Raw genomic sequence first — 26,435 nt, 5'->3', positions numbered from 1 at the left:
CCTTCAAGATTTCTGCCTTCCATTTTCATGGTTTTCCAGCCTCTCATACACAGGCCATTGGCAGTTGCTCCAAGAGAGTTGGGTTTCCCCCCCCCCCCGCAAAAAAAGCTTTGTTGGTTTCTCTCTTCAAAGCTAATAATCTTTTGCTAATATAAAAACGAGGCTTTTAACCACCAGCAATTTGTTCACACAATAGTTACGTTTTTTTTTTAATTGGATAAATTAGTATGCGTTTTATATTTTATAAGATATATTTAGAACACTAAAATATTAATTGCTTACATTTTCCAGAATAACCTGAAAACAGGAGGCTTATTTAGCAGACTCGGGAAGCTTTTCCTTCATGTGCTTTTAGTGCTGTGTTTGACGTTTCTTGTAAATAACTTTATGAAGGTGGGTAAATGTGTTTTTTCCTAGTTCTTCGTGTGTGTGTGTGTGTGTGTGTGTGTGTGTCTTTGTCAAGATGCAGTGTTATGCACTAACTCAGAACTGTACAACTCGAACAGTTACGTGGGGCATAATGTATATTGACTTCAGTGAACTTAAAAGGGTATACCTCTGGTTAGGTTTTCATTGGGAATTGAATCAGTCTGTGATATAGCTAGAAACACTGAGCAGTATCGTACCTTAGGCAGTTGGCAGTTGCTCCAACCTAAGAGGCCCTCCTCAAACTTAAAGTTGCAAAATTTTTAAGACAGGAGGAAGGCTTCAAACTTTGCTTAGTGGAGTAGTAGGGCACAGGCCACCAGCATAGTGGTTAAGTGGTTGGGCTGCAAATCAGCATTTTGCTGGTTTGAATCCTGCTACTGCCATGAGCTCAGCAGATGGCCATTCCTCTCAGCTCCAGCTCCCTGCTGTACTGTGCAAATAATAATGACACTGACTTTGTTCACTGCTCTGAATGGGGCACTTACGTGTCTAAAAGAACAGTTACTAGTTTTATTATTTTATTTATTTATTTATTTATTTATATCATTTATAGTCTGCCTTTCTCACTGAGACTCAAGGCGGATTATACAGTATGAGCTTAGTACAATCAGTATCAAGTACATTTCCATACAGTGTCAAGGACATTTCCATAAACAATGCCAATAGCCACAATAATAAAGTGTTTCCTATTTTATTCCTGCTAAAGCAACACTCCTTAAGAATTCCAATCAAATATCTGAATACAGGCTGAGTAAGAAATTATGTTTGACAGAGAAAATAGTATATCATTGCAATAATTTTTTTGTGTGTGCGTATTGTTTACTGGAGTAGAAAAATACTTGCGGCCCTGAACAATATGACTTGTTCCACAATATAAAAACGTTTTTAAAAATTTGAAAGATGTTTGAAATAAAGAGGCCGTAGCAAGAATATCAGCAAGAGAGCAGTCGAGCATTAATTTTGGTAACTAAGAGAAAGTTATAACTTTTATTTCCTTCCTCCACAGAAAGTTCTTAATCTTGAGTCAGATGAGCATATATTTAAATTTCTAAAAGCAAAGTTTGGATTTGGAGCAACAAGGTATGATGTCAGTTATTATTCAAAAGTAAAATTATTTTTCTGTTTCTCAGTGCAAGGCAGCAGTAGCTTATGCCTGTGAATTACGGATAAGCATTGTTGATCTTGCAGTTCAAAGCATACAATATTTATTAACAATATTTATAAATTAATATAGGTGCATAAAAATACAAAAACCAATTAAAATAATATCAAAGTTTGAAATAGGAATAAAGTAACAATGAAATTATCAAAATTTCCAAATTCCTGGTGGAACAAATGTGTCTTAAATTGTTGCCAAAAAGAGGCCAGGGAAGAAAACAAACAAGTTTCTGAAAAGAGTATTCCAGGGCTCCGGGCCGTGACACAGAAGACCATGTTCTTGGAAATCTTTTGCCAAGAGGATGGAACAGTTGTTGTTTGGTGTAGTGGTTACGAGCAGCAGGACTCTGATCTGGAGAACGAGTTTGATTCCCCACTCCTCCGCTTGCAGCCAGCTGGGTGACCTTGGGTCAGTCACAGCTCTTTGGAGCTCTCTCAGCCCCACCCACCTCACAGGGTGATTGTTGTGGGGATAATAATGACATACTTTGTAAACCACTCTGAGTGGGAGTTAAGTAGTCCTGAAGGGTGATATATAAATCAAATATTATTATTATTAGTCGTTCTCCCCCTGTGGGGAATCATACATGAATATATGTTGCTTTTTTAACCTTTTTGTTAGAACTTCATAATTTTACTCTCTTTTTTTTTCTTTTAGAGATTTTGATGCTAACCTGTACCTGTGTGAAGAAGCTTTTGGTCTGTTGCCTTTTGATACTTTCACAAGACTTTCAGACACATTAGTCCTTTATGCCTATGTGTTTGTGCTTTTTGTCATGGCCATAGCAGCTGCTGTTGTTGCTTTTCAAAATCTCCGGTATGTGCATTTTAAAACCTCTTAAGATTCTACCAGGGTCTTTTCCTTCCTATTTACTAAGACCTGACACCCCTTGAAAAAAGATCAGAAGCACTATATACTTAGCATTAGGAGTGTGCCAAATATCTGGAACTTGAATTGTACAAGTATTGAAATTAATCTCCTGAACACTGTATATCAAAATGATGTGTTTAGTATGAAAAATACCTCTGATAATATAACCCTACAACCTGCTTTAGAAGCAAATATGCGTTTCGAATGGAGGATTATGAGAACGCTACCACTAGCTGATGTCATGTCACATCCCAAGAGCGCTACAGCAGCATATCAGATACTTAGCACAGATGGTTGTGGTCTAGATGTGCGTTTGCTGTCTTTAAACCCTAGTTTAAAATATCAGGGAATCCAGTAGAATTACTCTGAACTACAAATACTCCTTACATCCCTAAGGTTGGTATCTGAGACTGTAAACCTGAATCAGGAATGGATGCCCTGTGTATGGTAGCTTACTTGATTAAATGTCCCCGCATTTAATGCTCCCCCACAAATGCTCGTGCAAATAGAAAATTTAAAATGCAAAGGAAATGGCTGGCTGGACCTCTTCTTGGCATTTAGGTTTTCAGTGTGGAAGGAACTTTTTTATACAGAAGAGTATTCAGAAGAGGGAGTCTCCATCTGCATTCTGTAGTAGTACTCCCCCAGTCTTAGGTTTACTGCCTCAGGGAGAAGGAAAAGTTACTAGAAGCAGGAAGAGCATCAGAGATGTGAGCACATGATTTTCCTCTTCACTTCCTTTGCCCGGTGTATCTGGTTTCATACATCAGAAGGGCATGCACCTTTACGTACTTCATACAGGCGATACAACACCATTGGCATTGGAAGCTGCTTTTTGCCAACCACCCCATTTGTGGTCAGTTGTTTTCCCCTATCCACCACCCCAGCACGAGTCACTCTCGTTCATGGCAAATGAAAGCATCTGTTACTAGCACAAGATGCATGTGGTTTTGCTCACTAACATTTAGACCACATTTGGAAGTTTTACAGAGGTATGTACAATTGCTGGTTGTTCTTGCGACAATGCATTTGTGATGCAGTCAGCTTATTCGCCACAAATGTGATACAGCCTTGACGGAGAAAAACTCATCAAATAATATGCTTGGGCAAATGGTCCAGTGGTGTGGGAGAGGAATGCTGCCTAGAACTGGTTCTGCCTAAAGGAACTCTTGTCAGCTTTATTACAACATATGCGAATTCCTAGGGGTGTCTAGAATCTTGTCCAAGCCTGGGACAAATTCCTAACTAAAAATTTGGTTAATAGCTGTAAGGATTTATTTTTGTTGTACACTTATTCATCATCATTTCTAGCATTATGCTTTGCAAATAAAATCACGTGTGTTTTTTATTTATTTGACTCTCGTATCAACTCTTGCCAGTCCAGCTTGAACATAGAAAATCTTGCACTGGGGAATATTTAAAGCACTCGTTGAGAATGAAAAATCTATTAGTACTGCCTTAGAATGTTTTATTTTCCCTGGAATCAAGAGGTTACTATGAACTGCATACAAATGTCCTGTTTTAAAATAACTTATTGCTGAGTATAACATAACATAGTCTCTCTCTCTCTCTCCCCTCTTTCCCCTCTTTCCCTCTCTTTATTCAGTGGTTCTCCTAATAACAGATCCATGGATAAACTACAGAAGTGTACAACGCTGCTGAAACCTGGTGCTGCTTATAACTTGGTGCACACCATTCTGTTTGGGTGCCTGGCTTTAAGCACAATGAGGTACCGTTCATTTGACACATCTCACATGCAAAGCTCAGAATGTTCATTGTTGAATATTAAATAGAACATAAAAACAGGTTATAATGTATTCTACTGCCTATTAGATTATTTGCTGCAAAAAATTGTGCCCCACCTTTCAACTATCAAGCCTTAAAGGCAGTTTACGAAGTGAAAATAGAACCATTAACAATAAATTCAAATAAAAACAATTTTCCCAATCTCGCAATCCCCAGTGTAAGAGAAATGGCAACAGCGGTAAAGTAACAATAAGAAAAAAGAAATAATCCACCGGGTGCTTTGAAAATCCGTCATGGTGCCTAAAAGACGGAAGAGTGGGTGCCAAATGAATATTTCCGGGGAGGGTATTTCACGACTGGGGCACCACCACAACAAAGGCTCTGTTCCTGCTTCATGCCTATTTATTTATTTGTTTGATTTTTTTAAAAATTCAAAAAATGTATACTTTGCTCCTCTCCTTAAAAAAACACTTAAAACAATACAATGTCTAAGGCATAAAAATACAGTAAACTAGTAATAAAAATCATTAATCTCAGAAAAGCAGTTATCCTGTGTGCGATTACAAGCTCAGATTGGACTTTTACCTGTTACCAAATAGATGCTAACAAAGTCATCAGGCAAATCTATGTGGGGAGGGAGTTTCTTAGTCTAGTCCAGGTGCTACGACAGCCCTCTAGAGCCCTCTGCCTCGTCTCTGAAAACAGATTCTTCTGGAAAAGGGTCCCTAACAGAGACCTTAATTGCCAAGCAGACTCCTGAGGGAGGGAGCGCCTGCCCAGAGAAGTGCCCCAAATGGTAGTCTTAAGGAAAAGGCAAGATCATTGGCAGAAGGCAGTCACTGAGATAACGTGGTCCCAGGATTTTTAGAACTTGTGTGTTTCCCCGTGTTGACCCATGTCCAGTAGTTCCCTCCCTGCCGTCATCCTGAGACAAAATTGGACCCCAAAACCAGAGCAAAGACTATTCCAGCTCTTCCCAACAGATTGCCAAATTTGATTCTTTCCCCACATTATTTTTACACTGCTGTTTTTAAATACTGGAGGTCTTGGAGGGAAAAGAATTTAAGTTTGCATTGACAAATAGTCTTAAGCTTACTTCTGTACTTTGCTCTAAAATATTTGTTTTAATATTGCAGGATGAAATATGTTTGGACTTCCCATATATGTGTGTTTGCAGCTTCAGGTTTGTGCAGTAGTGACACATGGGGCCTGATCCTGAAATTTGTTCGTCTTTACACACCACAAAGGGTTAGAGCTCTTTAGTTTTCACTGGTTTATGAATATTCATATTTTAAGAGGCAAACTAAAGCAAGTGAACAAATGCTTAAAGCAAATGTGTACATACTGATGAAAAAAAATGTTTATACTTACTTTTAGTGTAATACTTTTAGAAAACTATTTAATGTCAACATCAGTATACCACCTTAACTTAAAATGTTTTGCTTGTTAAAGGAATGCCATTTAACTCCACTAGATGGTGATGTTGCAGAAGCTATGAAAGACAGAATTATGTGTCCCATGAAAAATCATAGCAACCAATAATTTTTCACTTACACAGCACAATAGCATATTTTGCAGTTCACAAATGCTAGATTAATGCTTGAAATCTTCGTGAAACATGCTTAATAGAATGAGTTTCAAAATGGGCCATTATTAATGCCAAGTAAAATTACTGTCTGACCTCAAAATGTGATTTGTGAAGCAGATCCCTGTTTCTGTTTCAGAATCCTCATATTTAATTTGTCCAAAATGGTTTTTATGTTTCAGTAAATGTATTTTTTTTTCTTTTATGCTTAGGTGTCTGTGATGAGGTATTTAACACCTATGCTGATATTGCTGTATCTTTGTTACAAGGTAGGAGTTTTTCTTAGTATTTTTTTATCGCAACAAAAACGTGTCGTGTTCTTAAAGATCTAGACTCCCAAATAACCTGGGACCAGTTTTCTGGATTTCTCCATGCAGTCTTGTGAATTGGGTTTACAGTCATGATGGGGGAGATAGGGAAAATTAATAGTACATTTGGAAATTGTCTTCATGATTGCGATTGCGCTTTCCCCATAGGCTGACCTGCCACCTCACCATATATACCATCTCATTCACATGCACTTCTCTGCGCAGGGAAGGGGTTGTGGCTCAGTGTCAGAGCATCTTTCTCCTTTTCCTTTCAAGCCCTTTTGATCCAATGATCTTGAGCAGCAGATAGGGATCCTTTATTTCTTTAAGAAAAATATGATGGATATTTGACCACAGCCAGCGTAGTTCTTGGGTCTCTACCTACCAGCAGATAGGGAACTATATTACCTTTTAGTGTAGTAGGAGGTAATTTAGTTAAAATAGGGGCAATCCATAATTCATGATAATGAGGACATTCCAATATCTTATGGGACAGGGTGTCGGCCTTTTTCAAATCACATTGGCAGAGTCTGTCCAAATAAAGCAAATTACAGTACAGGGGGCAGCATTCAGGCGTGCAAGCATGAATGCTTTATAGTAGTGAGGAACTGTTAGATATTTAGAACAGGCTGGAGCTGGAAGGATGTAACACAGAAAGAGGGGCACCGTGTAGTGAATAGCAGTTAGCATATCTGGGCTTCCCATTTGGGATTAGAGAAGTGAGGTTACTTTTGCATTTGGAACTCTGTCTATCAACGCTCTTGAGAAAGCTTCACCGAAATAGGAATCCAGCTTGCGCCCTGTTGAGCGGTTGATAGCTATGATTCTTCCTCCGTATATCCATCGCCTCCGTTGTGGGTTCTCCGACCCAGGAGGTGGCTTCCTGCTTGCTCGCAGCTTCGGGTTCCCTTGAAGGAATATAAAGAAGAGAGCTTGGTCTCCATAATTATTTTGTATGGACTTTGGAGAATCTGGACTAATTAACGGGACTGTTTAAATTTCCCCGGTGCTCAGATTAATCTGTTATTACTTGCACTTGTCTTTGGAATATTACTGCTTGTATCTTACCACAGAGTGGTAAGCGGCAGTACTGCGGCCCAAGCTGTGCTCGTGACCTGGCAAACCACCCTGTAAAAAGTCTGCCAAGAAAACATCGTGATGCGACGTTCCGCCATGGGTCAGTAATGACTCGGTGCTTGCACAGGGGACTACCTTTACCTTTATTTAGATAAATAAGATATTTTTGATAGTTTATTAGAAAGATTGTGTTATTTTTCAGCCACACGGTGTCCTTGAAATATTGTGGGTCATTTAGACCTGACCATGGTAGGTCTGGAGGTGGAAGGATGACAAAGAAAGAACTGGGTGGAACCTACTCTCTGAACTTGTATAACTTGGCACACTGCTTGGCACACAGGAGGTCCTAAGTAGAACCTCCAAAAGGCTCAGGTAATAGGGAGTGCGAAAGGCCTCATCCTGAGAACCTGGAGAGCTGCTGCCAGTCAGAGTAGGCAGGCCTGACCTTGAGGGACCAGTGCATAAGGCAGCTTCATCTGTTTGCACAGTGATACATCCATATACGTGAACACATACAGAAAATCTTTAGTGTTAAAATTATGCTAAGAGTTGATTTTTTATTCATACCGCTATGCCAAGAAATTGAACCACATCAGCTTCCCAGCATTTTTGTTGACATTGAGCCAGCTATTCCTACATTACAAAACACACATCTTCATCCATGAACGTGGATTTGTAACTGTGACAGTGTAAACTGGCAAAGAGCTGTAAAAATGTATTCGTTCACAATCAATTTTGAACATTCTCTGAGTAAAAGCTGTATTTCCTTTCCGTCCAGGGAAGAGTTCTTATTGCATATTTCTATATCAATAGGCCATTGATCCCTTGAAGACCTATTGCCTGTTCCGTGTAGTAGGTGTGTTAACAAGGAAATGTGTGTGCATCCGCATGTGCTGAATCTTTAGCATTTTTTTGTTACTTTTGTGTAAATATGAAATCCCAGACCAGAGATGGCTTACTTGCAACATAAAATTTTGTCAGTGGAGGAATAGGAGCAGCAATTCTGTTTGCATACAAACAATAATATTCAGATAACTTATTCCTTAACCAACATCTTAGTTACATATTCATGTAACTAATGTCACATAACTAGTATCTGGCATCCGTTGTTTTCTCATTTAAATAGGTCCTCGTTTTAAATATTCTTTGCACATAACATCCTTCTTGCTGGGTAATGACCCAGTCTGAGAGCAGAAATGAGGTCTGTTTAGCGTTTTATTTCACAACGTTTTAAAAGCAAGAAATGCTGCTCTCTGCGTTTACTTCTAGCTTTTCTCAGAAGTGAAGGATCGGCAAATTCCATCTGTTGTGCATAAATATTAAAAGCAGCAGTTCCAGTGCAAAGACCTTGTTGTGCAGCCCCAGCTTCATCCTAGCCAGTGTCCATGCCATTTGCCCTCCCAGTCTTCTCACTGGACAGATGACGGATGGTGCCAGTTGTGGAGGCCACAATCCTATTTGGAGGGTGTTATGGTAGGAGCAGAGGCCTTTTTGTATCAAACTGGCCTGTGATTCGCCTTTTCAAATCCAGCTCTGGGAAAGCAGGGAGGAGCGGGCAGGGCAATAAAATGCCATTTGCTCCACCTGGCACCTCTCCTTGAGATGTCCGTGTAACTGGCATCCTTGCTTTAGCCTTTTGGTACCATCATAAAACTGGCTTCATGGCTTATGTGTGTCTACATGATCGAGGGCCAGTTTAGCCATGGAGAAGGAGAGTATAAAGGGGTTTGGCAGCCCTTTATGGGTGTGATCCGGGGTGGTTCAGGGGATGGAGAATGGAGGTGGGTCCTAGTGGCAGGTTTACCTTCACTTCCGGGGTATTGGGCGGGCACCCATAATGGCAGGGGATGTTCCAGGTATTATTTGGTAACTCTTAGTATGTTAGTTAGACATTAGCAACTTTCTGTCCTTTTCCTTTCTTTCACTTAGCTGCAAGGTCAGTGCAAGGCAGCTTCCTATATACTGTGTGCTCCCTATATTTTAGATTCTGCTGAAGTTCAGTAAATACCTTTCTTAGGCTAAGTTAAGCCATCCCGATGTGTCCTCATTCACAGGCCGCCTTCTAGCACTCTGTATGTGCTCAGAGGCTCAACTGCTCCCCAAACTGCTGGTGAATGGTGAAGCCTGTTTAGTTTGGGCGATGGCACACTACCAGGATGAACCAGTGATCTAGAGCGAGGGAGGGAGCCCCCCTCCTGATCTTGAAGGAGGAGATCGGGAAGTTTGTTCCTCTATTCAGCTACCCCTCCCTCCTCCAAACAAACAGGCTCAAGCTCCTTTTTAACAATGCACGCGGAAGTAATATGCACTGGATGTCGGGTCTCCTCTGCACCACCTATCTGTGTATGCAGAGAGAGAACCAGAAGGCCATTCAAGGAATGGAAGTTGGTTTTTATGCAGGAACTCCTCCTCTTTTTTCCCCGTGTAAGTTCCAGTTCTGTCTTAAACGTTTTACTGGCCATCGCTTGTACAGGAATTTGTTTGCACAGTCCTGCGGCTACATTTTATGAAGCTAAATATGCATTTGCTCCTGTCCCCCAAGCCAGCGGTATATTTAGGATTATAACCTCAATCCTGAGTAAGCTAATGAAAGCCTCTTTGGAGGCATGTGGTTACTGCAAGTCCAAATGGGTTGTGTGAAAGATTTATTTGCTCAGCTACAGCTGGAAGCAGCCCGCTTTAGCAGAGCTCTCTAATAGGCGGGATATACAAGGCAGCTTTGGACTGGTCCCTGTCAATTGTCTGTACGAAGGCCACACAGATCCCGCTCCTGTTTGCATAAAACACCAAGGCAGCTTTGTGCTGTTGGCAAGAGTCTTCACCGGATCACCTCAGGGCCGCTGAGCACAAGTCCTTTGGTAATGGCATGGAGGCAGCCGCTAGCTCTCAGTTAACTGGCCACCAATAAAGCAGGGGGGACAACGAGCACTACAGTGAGTTGCTCATTTTATAAGGCTGATATAATTGATCTGCTAGCCTGTGTGTGAGGTGTAAGATCCTTGATCCCACCAGGGAAATCGTTGCCTGCTTCCAGGAGCCTGGACCTCAGGTAGAGAGGGAAATACGGCATTTCCACCCTTCCCTGTATTCACCTAGAAGCTTTAACCTGGTGAAGGAGGAAAGAACTCATAAGCATTTTTTGATCCATCCCTCCATATTCTGTCTCTCACCTAAGCCCGGCCCCTTCCTGTCGGCTCCATCTGGTAGAAGTTTTTCTCCCACCAAACCTTGGGAACCTTCAGCACTGAACGTCTCCCAGTGTCCTGTCTTCCAGTTTGGCACAGTCCTTCTTGTCCATCCTGATAACTGTTTTCCTTATGGAAAAGCAGTTTGGGAAGGAGTATTTTGGAGTGGCGATGCAGAAGGGGTTGGGAAATGTTAAGGCCTGTCCCTTCATACCATTTCCCACCCTCTGCTTGCTGCTTCTTCCCTCTTAGAATTCCAGGCGTATATGTCAATCTTGCCAGCACATGGCTGGGACCCCAGAGGAGAGGAGTGCAGCTCGCTGTAGCAATTTGGAAAGCAACATTGGCAAGCACGGAAGGGGTTAAACACTCTTCCTGCTGCCTCTCTTCTGCAAATCTTTCTCTGCTTGTATAAACAAAACTGCTATTGTGAGGTAAAAACACACACGTGTGTATCGATTTCTGGTTTGGCCCTCAGATTGTTGATTCCCAATCAATTCAAGGATAGGCGTTCTGACACAATATGCAAAAAAGCATATTTACACTGTCTGTCTGTCTGTGGGTACAGTCTTCTAGTTTGATTGTGGGCCCACACGAACCTATACTGGTCTTTGTCTGCAGTGTCCTAAAAAAACAGCCAGCCAGTGCCGAGCTGAACAAAAAAATACTGCTTTAGTTCTTATGGATGCACCCACCATTTTTTTTTTAAAAAAAGAGTCACTTCTAAGTGTTGCATAATTGAGCTGTCTCCCAGGCTGTGACTTGCAACTTATTCATTCCATTTTCTGCATTTTCCTTCTAGTTCTGGCCGGGAATGATGGCTGAGCTGTCAGAGTTGAGAGAATTCTACGACCCAGACACAGTGGAGCTGATGAACTGGATTAAGTAAGAGGATTTTTTACTTTATTTGAATTAGATGCTGTTTAGAGAGCGCCGATGCTCTTAGTGACGGCACTCAAGTACCGTCAGTGACCTACATTGACAGATTTTAGAAGGTGGGTAACATGCAAGAACCTTCGGTCCTTTTGTCGTGTCCTTTTTGGAATCCCTGTATACAAAGCCTTCCTACTGCAACTGCGTTTTTTGTCCAGAATGGCAGCAGCCAATTTCATCAGCATGAAGTGCTGGACTTCATCAGCAAAAAAAGCTGAACCAATCAGCAGCCATCTCCCCCCCCACCCCCACCCCAGTACCATCAGGCCCCAAGCAGCTTGGCTTGCATAGGTCTCTCCCTCTACCCCCACTCCAAAGTGATTAACATGGTAACCGCTAGGGCTAAGACAAATGATCATCTATGAACACTGGGGATTGAGTAGAAGGGATATTCACCCTTCATATGCACCACTCTCAGTTCCAAATGAGAGGACGCTGCATAGGCCTCTGCTTATTTTCCAAAATAAGATAATGCAAGGGCCTTTGAAATCTTACTACTTTGAGCAAGAAAGGTGGCTGCTGGTATGTAACCTGGACCAGGAAGGATTTTAGTGCCACGCTTCATGGCGCCAGAGACTGGGTGTGGCTCGTGGGCCTCCAATATTGGCCACCCCGGGTCTACGACTTGTTTTTTAAAAGGAAGGGGGGCTTTCACATCTGTAAGAATATGCTGGGATTTTACAACGCTGCATTGCCTTCTGTTGTAGGGTTACAGGACGATGTAATTATTCACGAGTAAATAGGTGGCGTAAATCTCCCCCAATATTCTGAAAGCCGACAGAAGTCCTCGCCATCCCTTTGCTCCCGTATCGACACCTCCTCGTGACAAATGTTCACCAGCCAGGGGTCTTTAGTACCACTCCTGTATTAAGAGATGCTAAATGTTTAATAGCCCTGGTCTCTAGGGTGCAATAAAGCAGTGTTTTATATAGAGATTTATGCATAAAATATACATGGGGCTTTGGTTTCAGCCACAAACTGGATTTGACTGGTTGCAATGAGAGTAATTTTTCACACAATTTCAGAGCAGAGAATACTAAACTGCTGCTTATCCTCTTTTCCTTTTTAAGTCGTGACAGCCACAAATTTGGGGGAGGGCGAGTTGTTTGGAATTTATTGTGTTGGAGAGACAGAGAATGTTATTTGCGTCAGGACAAGTTAATTACTTTTGCATTAATAGTGGCCGACAACCAATTTATGCCTTGCACCTGAAAACTGGGACTTGATACTTCCTTGCCTCGTAACCCCCCCCCCCCCATTGTCAAGGGTGAGGCAGTCATTTTTCATTCCGTTATTAGAAGTTCAGCTGAACTTCTCGTTTCCTTCCGAGTTTGCCGCATAGTTTAACAGTTTATGACCTCCAGAAAAGGTTTCTATGTGGCTTTCAATCAAAACGTAATTTGAAAACCCGAGTTTGCCACGTGACACGCGAGTTTCAGGTTTTCCTCAATTCCCTTGCACCCAGTGCCCGGTTTGGATCATGACTGTGGCATGTGCAGGGAACGGGCTTCAGCACAGGTAGGCCCCTTCTCTACACAGACCACAGGCGTTGTCTGAATCGTGCAGCACGCATGCAGAAACTGAGAAAAACCCACCTCTACAGGACAGAAGATGGGGACCCCCAAGCCAACCTGTGTTCTCCATAGTGTGTGAGTTGGATGTTGTGTTTAAGGGGTAGATATACATGGTACGTTAGGTTGTCGTATTGCTGTGAGGCAGGATCCACACTACCACAGGCTGAAGGTAGAAGATTAATTTTTTTAATATGTCACTTGCATTTATTTATTTTTTAAATTCCCTGAATGTAGAAAGTTGGCTACAGAGAAACCTTGCTCCTTGCTGTGTTGATTTCCATTTTCAGGGACAGCATTAAAAAAAATGACGTCCAAAGTCCAAAGTGGTACAGACCATTCAGCCACTTCCATTCTCACCTTATTCCACTGTGCACGTGTAGACACAGCTTCAGTCCCATGGTCCTGAGTCTCAATTTTGTTAGGAGCCTCAATTTTGTTAGGTGTCTCAGTTTTGTTAGGAGCCTCAGTTTTGTTAGACACAGGTGTCTGTGTAACTGAGGGCAAGACGGATAGCTAAAAATGGATGGAAAAGCAACACACGGGTTTCCTTATGCTGCCCTTCCACATCCAGCCTTTTTCCAGCAGCTGGCATTATGAATTATAGAGCCAGTCGGTCTCAGTTCACACATTCAGAGTAACATCTGCGTGCTGCTGTCTGCTTCCTACATTGTCTAGCAAGATCAGCCCGGGTGGTTCAGCTCGGGATGATAGCTGTAAAGCCCCACAATAGGCACTTCCTGTTCTGTGCCACTTCGCTGCTTGAAGCGACATCAGGAAAGCATCCCATGAAGCTGCCTTACACCAAATCAGACCGCTGGTTTATCTCAGTCAGTATTGTCTGCTCACATGACCGAGGGTCCCAGGTCTTCCCCGTCACCTACCACCTGATCCATTTAACTGGAGAAGCTGGGGATTAAACCTGGGACCTTCTACATGCCGTGCAGATGCACTGCCACTGAGCCACAGGCGCCCCCTCTTCTCCCGATGTCTGAACTGCTCATTTTGCATTTCTGATCACATGATGGCATAATATTTGTGGCAATGAACTTTCAAAGTCCTAAGAGCTGAAAGTCAGGATAGACATATTCATAAATATCTTTTCTGACTTGACTATCAAATTATTCACTTGCTGTTTTAACAGGGCTTCTTTAAAACAGGTGCTTTGGATCTTCCGAAGGCCTCAAGAAAGGCACCGTATTTTCCCTCCAGAAGTCCTACACAGAGTCATGTAATTCCCATTAAAGCTTTTGGTTGTAAATGAGTTATTTTGTAGCAATCCTATAATTCTTAAAGTGTGGATAAAGCAGAGGACCCCGTTTTGTATTATAGTGCTGAGTTTACCCCATTAGTTCAACAGTAATTAACTTGTTGAAGCTTAGAGCTTCAAAAAATAAATGAGATTATTTGTTCAAAATGCCATCAGGTCCTCTCAGAATGACATTTAAATTACATAATGTAAATCAGTTTGACCTGTAAGTCCTTGTCATTATTTAGTGACATCTCTTGCAGAATAAATTGTTTGCAGGTTGGGCAGCCTGGTTATGGAGCTTGGCAGAAACCTATAAAAACAAATTATCCTTTCATTTTATACATCATTTGTTCAGACATTTGTAAAAATTGCTTCGTTTTCCCATAATGGAAAAGTGTCATTCGGTCGTTTGAAGCACATTAGCTGTGTAAGATACAGAGACTGAGCTTTTTAGTGCCGGCATCCGGGAGAGAAATTCAGAGCACCTGGTGCGGCGGGCCTGGAACATGCTGGTGAATTGTCCCCCTCTAGTGGCCATTCGTCAGGATGACACCTTTAGCAGTTCTGTTACGACTTTAGAGCCTATTCAGCTCTTACAGAGGAAGGAGAGAAGCAGCACATCTGCTCCTCTTCTAGCACTAATTTTCAGGATACTGCCCCCACCATGAGGGAGGATTGAAGCAGGCAGACGGGGCAGGTGAAGTGTGTAGCCAAGTAAGACACTTTGTAGGCCTTGGCCAGCAGACCGTACTGGGTATTAGAAGAAATCATTCATAGCTATGGAACTGGATGCTGTCAATATGCAGATGATATCCAGCTCTATATTTCACTATCCAAATCCCCTGAATTGCTGCTTGACAGCTGTTGTCAAATGACTGAAAGTAAAGAAATTGAACCCAGACAAGAAGGAAATGATGCTTGTTGGAAAAGCAGAGATCTTGAAGGATATTGTGCTTCCAACCTTTGATTGGGTCCAGTTGACCCTGGCTGGCTCATTGAAAAGCATAGGGGTTATATTCGATCCAGCACTGCCACTAGAGAAGCAACTGAATGCAGTGGCAAAAAAGGCCTTCTCCCAACTTAGACTAGCCTGGAAGATGGCCCCTTACCTTGATATTGCTAGTCTTGCCACCTGGATTCATGCCATCATGGTAACATGACGACTAGACTACTGTAATTCACTCTACATAGGTCTCCCCTCAAAGTCAGCTCAGAGACTTCAGCTCATGCAAAACTCTGCCGCTCGTTTACTTCCAGGAGCTAGATGGAGCATGTATATTGCTCCCACTCTGCATTTACTCCATCAGTTACTGGGCTCAATTCAAGATCATGAATATTACATTCAAAGCCCTTCATGGCCTATGTATGTAAAGTGCCGTCAAGTCACAACTGACTTAGGGCAACCCCAGCAAGGGGCTTTCAAGGCAAGTGAGAAGCAGAGGTGGTTTGCCATTGCCTCCCTCTGCAGAGTCTTCCTTTGTGGTCTCCCATCCAAGTCCTGACCCTGATTAACTTCCAAGATATGAAAAGACCATGCTGTACCATACTGCCTTCCCTCCCCCTTCATTGCCTATACCCCGCTCATATGCAAAACTGCCTTTTTCCCTCTGTTCCGCCACTGCAGCTTTGCTCATCTGAACAGGACTTTCTGCAAATAACACCCTGCAGTTGGGCTAAATCCACAGCTGCACTTTCTCTGTGGTAGCCCCCACCTTGTGGAACGGCCTGCCTGAGGTCAGGAAAGCACTCGCTCTCCTGGATTTCTGCAAATTATGCAAGACAATTATTCGGGAGGGCTTTCTTCTCATATTATTGGGCTGTGTCGTAAGAAATGGCTCAGAGAGATACCTTGTTAAGGGACAGAACGGTACACTAGGTTATTGGGTTCTGTCTGCTGATGAAGATACGCTCCTACTGGGTAATTCGGTGTTGCTAAAGATGTCATATTACTTACACTTTAATTCAGAAAGGTTTAATCTGTGTTTGGTTTTATACTAGTTTTCAAATTTGTGGCTACCATAGCCTGTTTTATCTGTTTTCATTGAATGTTCCAACTGTTGATTATATTGTATTCACTCGCAGTGTGTAATCTGCCTTGGATCTCAGTGAGAAAGGCAGACTATATATAAACAATAATAATATTCAGACTGAGGTGCTCATAACTGCCAGTGCTGATAACCGTATTGGTAACAGCCAGTGTGTAGTGTCACGTCAGGCTAGGAATGGGAAGACCTGAATCCGGATACCCAGTCTACCGTGGAACAAAGCTCACTGACTGACCTTGAGCTGATCTCTCTGTCGTTTGGCCTAGCCTACCACACAGGGCTGTCGTGATGAAAAAAATGAGGGCCATCTTCTTGGAGAAAGAGTGGGATAAAAGTGCAATAAAAAATACAACAGCCCAGTTTTACTGGCTTTCAGCAACCTCAGTCTCCCTTCAGAAGTCGTTCTTGCTGCGGGTAATGTCTCTCATTGATGCATTACGAAAGAGAAGCAGGAAAAGCAGGCAAGTGGTTTTAGCGTCAGCATCCTTCCTGCTTTGCAACGTATGGACCAGATGGTGGTGACGTTCCTTTTAGCTCAGATGGAAGAGGTTTAGAGTGGAGGCCAACCGGAATCCAGGCCCCCTCCTCTGCCAAACGGAAAGATTATTAGGCATGCCGTAAGATTAGGTTCTTATACCAGTTCCTGTGCTGAGACTTGCTGGGTGGCATTTTTGAATATTTCAAAATATAATTATAAAATATTAAACTGAATCAAAGAGATTTTTCCAAAGGAGCCCACTTTAGAAGCCAGAGGAAAACTGCAATGGTTTCCTTTTTCCATCAAAAGCTAAAATGGCATGTTAAAAAATATTATCTCTACTGTCTGTGTATGAGATTAGGCTGGACTCGTTACAAGTGCTTGTGTTAAGCCTGCATTCATTTCTAAAAGTTGATCTCCTTCAGAGCTCAAGCAAACATTTATGGCTGTCTCTTAACATTTTCCAGTTTTTAATCACTGAAACCCAACGGCAAACTCACCAAACCACATTTTTGCAGAGGGATTAAATAATAAGCTATAACACAAGCATGTACACACAGTTAAGCATAAAGTAGCATTCGTACAGCTGGCTTCCTTGGAACAGCGTGGTTTTTATTTTATCCTTGAAACATCCCTCAAGCCTGTTTGGTGTCTGCATAAAAACCTGGGCAATAACTAGATGGGCATCACTGTGCTTTGCAACCCTGTTTGAAACGGACCTCCTCCTGGGATTGGATTGTTGTTCAAAGAACCCCTTCTCCTCAAGGCACTTACTTTCCACATGCAAGAAGCTTTTGATGAGGAACACTGAGTGAGCATTCTGAAGTCGTGCCGTCTCGATGGGGCTGTCCTGTATGATTTGGTGCAATAGTTGACTCATCTTCTAGCAGCAGCATTCTCTGATCTGTGGCTTCTTTATCAAGCTTTCCAAAAAAAAACCCCACAAGAATGAGGGCTTTGTCTCAGTGCTGGGGCGGGGTGGTGGTGGTTGCAGAGGCAATGGAAATAATACGGATGAAACTTTTACTAGAAAAAAGTTCATAATATTACAATGGCTGGTCAGAATAGTATCCATTGACCCACCACACCAGAGCACCTCGCACCAGCACCTCGGTTACTGTTCTACCATACACTTCTGTATAAAATTGTGCAGCCTTCCAGTGGTTTTGCAGTCACATCCATGAAAATCTGGTCAGATTCCTTTGAAATAGACTGAAGTTACCCTATGAGGATGTCCCCTTGCAAGTTGGGAGGATTAGCGTGCAAGGAGAGGCGAGAGGCGGGTAACTTAGGGATCTCCACCTGTGTATACAAGGATTGTCCTGGCTAGAGAACTCTTTCAATGACCAGACAGATGTTTCAATCAAAAGGGAGGGGGGAGTATTGAAAAAAATGAAGATCAACAGCACGCAAACACACAACACACACACAGCTATCTAGAAAATGGTGAAAATTGGATCATTTGAGGGATTGGGTGATAGTTACCATCCAGAAGAGGGTGTCCAGGAGAGAGTGTTGAGCGACCAGCGCGTCAATGTGAAGGAGCTCGAATGGAGGTTCGTGGGTGGATGCTGGATCCAAGGGCATGCACACAACTATGGTGGAGGGGTAGTCCAGACATACTATGGAATGTACCCAGGGTGGGGCAAGATTGCATCTTCCGCCCCAAAACAATGACCTAATGGTTGTTCTTGGGGCGGGACAAAGGATTGGGAAGATGTCTCCAGGGCGAGACAATGAACTGGGAAGTTTTGATGAAGTCTTCCTAGGTAGAACTAAAGTTATCAGTGATGATTGATGACTCACGAAGGCTGGGTGGGTGAGGTACTTAGAGCCCTAAGAATAGGCGAGTGGATCAGGGAAGATCAGTAGGGTGTGTTGCAGTGATTAATTCAGGGGTTGTTTCCTCACCTGTTGAAGAGACGGCTCACTCACTGAACTCTGGAATTTTTTTTTCACTCCATACATCTCCGATTTCAAAGCCGAAGCAGGCAGTTTGGCTTCCATTTCTTTGGTGTCTTTTCTGAGAACAGAATCTCCCACACTTTCCTGGTCCGGCTAAAAGATGCTGAAAAAACGGAAGCCAAACTGCGTGCTTCCACTTTGAAATAGGAGACACGTGGAGTGAGTGAAAAAAACCACCAGAGTTCAGTGAGTGGGCTGTCTCTTTAACAGCATGTGGAAACGACCAGGAACTCTGGGAAGACCCTTTGATTTAGGATGTATGCACACATCCAGGGTGTGGGGGCTGAGAGCTGGTCTTGCCTGTCATCTCACATGCTAACCATGTTCTGACTCCCAGCCAGGATCTTGCTTCCATATTTCTGCCTGCTTGGGCAGTATTTTATGTTTGAAACACATTTAGAGAAGGGGCTTATGGCATATCCATATCCATAAGCCTTCTTAATAGTCTGACAGCTAACAGCCTAATTATTTACCTGTTTTCCCCACCTCCACTCTTATTTTTCTATGCCTTTAAAACGTTATTAATTGAGGAATGCTTTCTTATGAAATTAACTCAAGATGATGTTGATCAGAGAACAGGACCCTAGTTTGTTTGTTTTAAATTCAGAAACCCAAAGAAAATCTGTTGAAGTATTAAAGAAATAAGTTTTTGAGTTTCATTCCTTATATGTGAGCTTGTAAGCACATCAGATATGCAATTGCTAGAATGTTTATTTAAGTTCTGGGGCGTGGCAAAAAACTTAGCAAAATATTTGCAGCCTCAACATAGCCATTTTGCAAGTACTTTGGAAATATTATGGAATTCTTTTCAGCCTAGCTACAGCCAAGTAGACAGTTTCCTAATATCATTGGAAACATAATTTTGAACTTCCCTTAGGTCTAACACCCCAAGGAAAGCAGTGATTGCTGGAAGTATGCAGCTCTTGGCAGGAGTTAAGCTGTGCACAGGAAGGATTTTGACCAATCATCCCCACTACGAGGATAAAAGTCTACGAGAGAGGACAAGACAGGTAAGGGGACTAAGGATCTTCTCCTCGTATCCCGACTCTGTCTGTTCTCGATGGCTTGGGATAATGGGAATTCCACTGGACTCTTTATCTCTTGGCAAAGACAAATGTGATCACTCATCAGTCTTCCCTTTGGTAACGCACCACAAATGAACTGTTCGTTGTGCCAAAATTGTATAACAAAGAGGGAACTGGAACTCAGTTTAGTGATATAGATGAAACTTTTGTTAGGATAGAGTTTGTAATGTTCCATTGATGTCCAGACAGTCTACCACACCAGAGCAATTCACACCGAGCGCTCAGTCCCTGGTTATGAAAGGCCAAGATAGTATTTCTCAACTGCAGATTCCACACAAAGGTTGCTAAGCTGGTCTTTCAAGAGATGCAAAAAACCTCTTTTAATTCCTTGACACATTCCTTGTTCCTTGAAGTTTCTCTGATCAGTTCCCTTTCATTTGGCTTAGCCTATTAGACAAAGACTATACATTTTATATTTCAAATATAGCACTTTCAGATCGTTGGGGTTAATTGTAGCGCAGAGTTCATATGAATATATGAAGTTTTCTTATACAAAATCACATTGGTCCATCGAGTTTAGCACTGTCTACTCTGACTAGCAGAACCTGACCAGAGCTTCAGCCTGAAAAAAGTCTTACCTACCTGAGATACCAAGATAGAACCTGGGACCTTCCACATGCAAGGCATGCGCTTTGCCCGTAAGTCATAGCTGCTGACGAGTTCCTACCTGTATCTCTCATTCAGTCTGCATTTAAAGTGAGGAAATGTCAAAGGTGGGGGGGATCGATGGTTGTTGGGGGTTTTCCGGGCTGTATTGCCGTGGTCTTGGCATTGTAGTTCCTGACGTTTCGCCAGCAGCTGTGGCTGGCATCTTCAGAGGTGTAGCACCAAAAGACAGAGATCTCTCAGTGTGAGAGATCTCTGTCTTTTGGTGCTACACCTCTGAAGATGCCAGCCACAGCTGCTGGCGAAACGTCAGGAACTACAATGCCAAGACCACGGCAATACAGCCCGGAAAACCCCCAACAACCATCGTTCTCCGGCCGTGAAAGCCTTCGACAATACATCGTGGGGGGGATCACTAACGCACATATTAGTTCTGCCTCAACTGCCTTCTGTCTTTGGCAGGTTTACCAGGTGTATGCCAAAAGGTCACCCGAAGAGGTCTACAGCATCCTCAGATCCTTTGGCACGGACTTTGTGATTCTGGAGGACAGCATGTGTTACGGCAGAAGACACGGCCGAGGCTGTCGGCTGCGTGACCTTCTCGATGTAGCGAATGGCCATGTAAGTGTGGTGCTCCGTGGCTGGGATTGAGAGCAGTGCCTTGTAGACCAGAATAGAGAGTAATGAACCCACCACGAATTCCATCATTTTTTCCCCTGAATTTGGATTTCAGAGATTAATCTTAGGGCAAGAACTGGGGAAACCCCTGAATTAAGCTGGGAAGCTGGGGGTAGGGGGTTAGGAAGAGAAGCCTAGTGGGCACCTCATCTATACAGTAGGCTATTGATGCTGTTGCAGCCGCATTAAGTCTATGGGTTTGGCCAGAAGATGAGCAGCTCTTTATCTTCTGCTCTGATTCTTTAGCAATGATGGATGTTAACTTCCATTACAGACCATGGATGGTCCTGGGGACGACGAGCCTGACCTGAAGCCGTCCCAGTATCCTCGCTTTTGTGAAGAAATCAAAAGGAATCTGCCTCTGTGCACTCTGTATTTCACGAGAGTATTTCAGAATAAAACATTCCACGTTTATAAGCTTGCCAAACATAAAAAGACCGCTTAGCATTGCTGTAATCTCAGAGGACAACTCTAAGGGAGTTACAAAAGGGGGGTCCATTTCAAAAGTGATTTTTACACTGTTTTAAAGTGGTTTACTATTTAATTACTGTGACGGTTTGGGGGGGGGAGTACTTTGGTGACATGCAAAATGTGTCCCGAAAGCTTCTGTGGATTACGTGAAGTTGATTAACAAAGGCCCCCACCCAGCATGTATGTTCCACAAGGGGTGGGGTTCAGGGCTGAATCTTGGTTTTTTGCACACAACCCCATTTAGGACATTTTGTGTGCACATTTTGGGGGGATTCATGCAGTCCTGTAACTGGAGACGTAGATGCGTGAGCCTTAGACTTGCTCCCCTGCCTCTTCACACACACAGCTTTTTCACCAGGCACTTGTGTGAACCAACTGTAGTTTCGTTCCATCAACAGCTAACCTAGGAAATTCTGCTCAGGGTTCTGGCTTACTCGTGTTGTCCTGTGATGATGATGCTTCTTCTGTCTTTCTCTTTCCTTAGGAAGCCAACATAACCTATACCTCAGTGCAAAGTTTAGATTCTAAAACTCCCAGTCCTAAACGTACTTGCCAGGAAGTCCTATTGATTTCCACGAAGCTTACTATCAGTTCCAAGTTTAGATTCTGGAACTCCCAGTCCTAAACGTACTTACCAGGAAGTCCTATTGATTTCCACAAAGCTTACTAACGCTGTGTGTCTAGAAGCACAGCTTTAACCTTCTTAACATCCCAGTCCAGTCTTAAAATAAGGACTTTCCTTCCAGACATGCTATCAGGAGACATTTTGTGTCCGGACCCTGGAGAGGATTCTGTAACAGCTATCCACAACCCCATGCCTTTTGCAACCTTCTGTCCCCTCCTCACAACAGAAAAGCCAGTGCTGTGGGAAAGCATTTGGTCTGTGCTGCCGTGGATGGGGCATCCCCCCGCCCCCTCTTCTAGCTAGAGGTCGAAAAAAGTTAGAACATCTCCATGTACAACTTCACTTTTAGCCAGAGTAAGGCTTTTCCTGGCAGGTAAATTTGCTCTTTGGCTAGTAATCATGTGGGCCTGGTACTGTTGCGGAACCCGCACCAAACCTTCAGTATCGGCTGCTCTTCCTTGCAAGCAAAGCTCCAGCCTTGAACATTCATTACAGGGGAAGGTGCTAGCCATGATCCGGCAAGCCTCCCCCAGGAGTGCCCGCGTGCATGTGCGCCTGCCGTCTCCCTTCCGTGTCTGCTGCTTTTCAACCTGTTGTTACTTTCGCCTACTTGGTCCTTGGTGTTTCAGCCGTATCTGTTACTTGTTTGAGTTTTTGTCTCCTGCTGGATGCTGCGTTCTGTTCGTGTGAATCTGAGGCTGTGAGGACTGGAGCATGTTTTTTTTTTGTAACGTGGCATGTCGTGATGTTTGTAATTTCGAGTTTTTAATGGAGGTAACTCAAATTAAGACCAAAATGCACACACACACACACACACACCCCTTCTGCACAGCTGTGTTTGATTCCTGTGTTCCATTTGTTTGTAAAAACAGTTACCAAACCTGAACTGAATCAGGAGAATTAAATTGTGCTTCATAGGATCTTGGTGTTTTAGGGGGTAATTTTGTTTTATTGTACAGGAGAACGACAACCCCACCCTCACCACCGTTTCCATCCCTGTAGGAAACAAACCCTTCAATCATTTATTTTAGGTTCAGACAGGCCAATTCCATGTATTTGTACATTCTAAACTTTTATGAAGACTACCAACTTTATAATGCTGTGTTTTTTACAGAGTCACTGTGATGTTTTTAATGCTGATTTTAACATTTTTATATGAAATTAAGGGACGTGTCTTGTTTGAAAGTGAAGGGTTTTCTTTCCCATCGTAGCAAGGCAAGTCACCCGGCAGCCATAAGGTATAGCCTCCTTAAGGAATTCCCCTCCCTTGGAATAAATAGGAGCCGGACAGCTGTCGTTTATTTTCAGTAGGGCTTGCCCAGGGGACGTTCCCCATAGACTGTGACCAGTTTTAATTTCTAGAGCAAAATGCAGTGGGAATCAAGTGCCACTAGGAAACCATAGGAGCCTATTGGGTCTGCTTGAATAATTTGCATCACAAAAGTATTATAATCAGTTTCCAGCTACAGGAAACTTAACAGAGTTCCGGGTAAAAAAAAATTAAATCAAGATGTGTAATGAGATTAAAGGTCCCTAACTGAGCTCTGTCCCATTTCCCAATGATGCAAGTGCTTAGCACTCTGTAGTTGTTCCTAGGTAAATTGCTTGCCGGACTAGATAAGGTTCTATCACCCGCCAGCAAAACAATTTCAGGTTTAGGTAAGTATTCCATTAAGTAATAGGCAAGATCCTTCCACACTTTCATGCCACCACACACACACACCCCAAAAAAGGAAAGCAGGCTTTAATCCATTTGGACTTAAATCAAACCTGAACGCGGGTTGTGCTTCTTTTCAATATGCAAGCAAAGTCCCTGAATAAATTCTAGCCTGTATCCCTTCATGAGGTTGGAGCCCACTGCCATTTCAACATAATAATAAAACATTTTAATAAGTAGTAAAACTTTAATTAAGCCTGTCGTGATACGTGTCTGATCTTGCTGGGAGCGTGGGTCACATCAGTGGATAGCTCAAGGAGAGTGCCTTTGCTAATTCAGGATAAGTACACGTAAGGCTAAGTAATAAGTTACAGAAGGTTGCTGTTTTTAAAGGCACTGGGTGTAATCTGCCGATGCTGTGAGCTATTACGCACAGCACCTTCTACTTCTGTCTCTAGGAGACCCACACAGCCGCAGTGGATCAGACCCAGTTTATTTTAAAATATGGTATCTGCAGATCGCTCTTCTGCATTCATTGTCTGGGCCATGCTAATCTCTCTCAAAAATGCCTGACCATTCCACCACCAGTTTCTGTATTTTTTTACATTACAATCGTATTGTTACAAAATGTATTTAATATTGCCGGCATCGACATGCAGTCTTTTTACCAGAACTGTCAAGTGCCAAACGTAAGGGGTTTTTTTGTCCTTGAATGTGAAATTATCTATATGTTGCACCTAATGAAATGAGCTCTGCCTTAACGAGATCTTATGCCACAATAAATTTGTTCGTTGTTACCATGCCACAGGACTCTTTTTGTTATCTTGGCTGCTGCAGAAGAACAAGGCTCCCCCTTGGGGCTTTTCCTCCTTTAGGAGTTCTAATGAAGGGAGAAGCTCGGCACTGATGCCACTTGTTTTCCTACTTTACTAGTTGCCCTAACTCAGGAGATTGTGTTGCTATACTTCTGCTGTGGCCCGAGGGGTGGAGTGGGGGATATGACAAACTGTGTTCAGGAAGGGGAGTGGGTTTTGTTCTATGGGAACTAATCTACTCTGCTGATTGTGAGTTGGCTTCCTAAAGCACTGCAAAATGCCACGTTGCCATCTACTCTCATTTGCGTTCAAATCCAAAGAAAAACAGGGCAGGAAAACTAGGGACAGGTCACTCTCTCTGATGGCCAAGCTCAAGCTGCAGTTCCTGGCAGCCAAAAAGTACATTCCAATGAATGCGGAATGAACCCTCCAGTAAATGATCACAGGATTAGGCTGCCTACTTGGATGGCCTCAAAGAGGCAGGAAGTCCCCTTCTCTTCCAACGAGTGTTTAGCGCTCCTCTGCCTTTGACTGGACTCCTTTCTGTTCTCCAGAAAGCTCCTGATCGCCTGTGCGTATTCTGTGTTTGACAGTTGTCGCTCATCCTGAGAAACCCTGGCAGGTTCTTACAACGACTGGTGCTTAAACGATGGATTCGACTAACCTGTTTTTGCTGCTTATCTGAGCCTGCCAGGTCAGGCACCTGGCAGGCCACAATTTGTGACGGCTGAGATCCGTTTGGATTTGCTTAAGGGAAAGATGCAGAGGGCCTGCCGCCTTAGTGTAGCCGAACGGATCGACAGGCCCGTTCTTGTATTCCTGTTTCTCATTGTTCCTTCCATTATAGCGTGCCAGCATCCGCTGCCATGCAGCTGTCCTTCAACTAAACCTGAACGCATGAAGCTGCCTTATCAGACCATCGTTGTCAGTGTTGCCTACTCTGACCCAGACTGGCAGAGTCCCAGGGTCTTAGGCTGAGTTCTTTCACATCACCTGCTACCTTAACTAGAAATGCTGGGGGCTGAAACCCTGGACCTACAGCTGAGCCATAGCCCTGGTCTTTGGAATCTGACACCCAGTTCCGTTGCAACAATATTGCATAAAATCTACAAGCTACTTAACAGTGTGCCCTGATCTAGATAGCCCAGGTGAGCCTGAGCTCATCAGATCTCAGAAGCTAAGCAGGGTCGGCCTTGGTTAATAACTGGATAGGAGACCTCCAATGAAGGCCTGGGTTGCAGGAGCAGGCAATGGCAAACCACCTCTGGTAGTCTCTTGCCATGAAAACCCCACCAGGGGTCACCGTAAGTCAGCTATGTCTTGAGGGCATTCTCCACCACCACCAAACAGTGCAATGTGAACTACGCTTTCTGAGAAGCAGGTCCACTTGATTTCAGGTGGATTTACTTCCAAGTAGTATTTTCAAGCCTTGCCCTACTTTGCTGCAGAAGAGACGTTTTTCACACCGAGGCTCAAAGAAACATTGATGAGGCAAGGGAGGTAAAACATCAAAAGGAACGCAGGATGGACATTAAAAGTCACACCATCCTTTGACATTGACAAGTTCTTTGCTTTTTCTAGGCACGAAACAGTTCGCCATGTGGGCATTTTGCTGTAACACAGCGCCTGACTATTCTCAATAAAGTCCTACCCCGAAAGCCCACCTGCAGCTGTTCGTCCCTTTTAAACACAGCCACTAAAGAACCGGCCCTTCTTTTGTTCACGGCCAAACGCAACTCATTCTTCTGCCAGCAGCAGTTTTTTTGACCTTCCCTTAAGCGCCTTAATATGCTGAACAGTTAATATTTATTTAAATCATCTTTGGGCTTTGACAGCGTGTAAGTGTAGCTTTTATTGAATTTCCAAGTTAAATGATTTAGCAGTCACCATTTTTC

General features: G+C 43.2%; 1 protein-coding gene across 1 annotated transcript in view; it reads left to right on the top strand.

Moving 5' to 3' along the window:
• The window catches only part of DPY19L3 (dpy-19 like C-mannosyltransferase 3), a 48,632-nt gene extending 24,116 nt beyond the window's left edge, over positions 1–24,516 (top strand). Inside the window, exons 10-19 of the mRNA XM_055000484.1 lie at positions 292–393; positions 1,436–1,509; positions 2,246–2,404; positions 4,065–4,187; positions 5,341–5,452; positions 6,002–6,058; positions 11,162–11,244; positions 19,481–19,613; positions 20,757–20,915; positions 21,247–24,516. Coding sequence (XP_054856459.1) covers positions 292–393; positions 1,436–1,509; positions 2,246–2,404; positions 4,065–4,187; positions 5,341–5,452; positions 6,002–6,058; positions 11,162–11,244; positions 19,481–19,613; positions 20,757–20,915; positions 21,247–21,417 — 1,173 coding nt within the window. The 3' untranslated portion in view covers positions 21,418–24,516. The remainder of the gene's footprint in view (positions 1–291; positions 394–1,435; positions 1,510–2,245; positions 2,405–4,064; positions 4,188–5,340; positions 5,453–6,001; positions 6,059–11,161; positions 11,245–19,480; positions 19,614–20,756; positions 20,916–21,246) is intronic.
• The last annotated feature ends 1,919 nt before the right edge of the window (positions 24,517–26,435 follow it).

This window comes from Eublepharis macularius, chromosome 16 (assembly GCF_028583425.1).
Source record: "Eublepharis macularius isolate TG4126 chromosome 16, MPM_Emac_v1.0, whole genome shotgun sequence".
Taxonomy (NCBI): Eukaryota; Metazoa; Chordata; class Lepidosauria; order Squamata; family Eublepharidae; genus Eublepharis; species Eublepharis macularius.
This window is presented reverse-complemented; position numbering and strand designations above follow the sequence as displayed.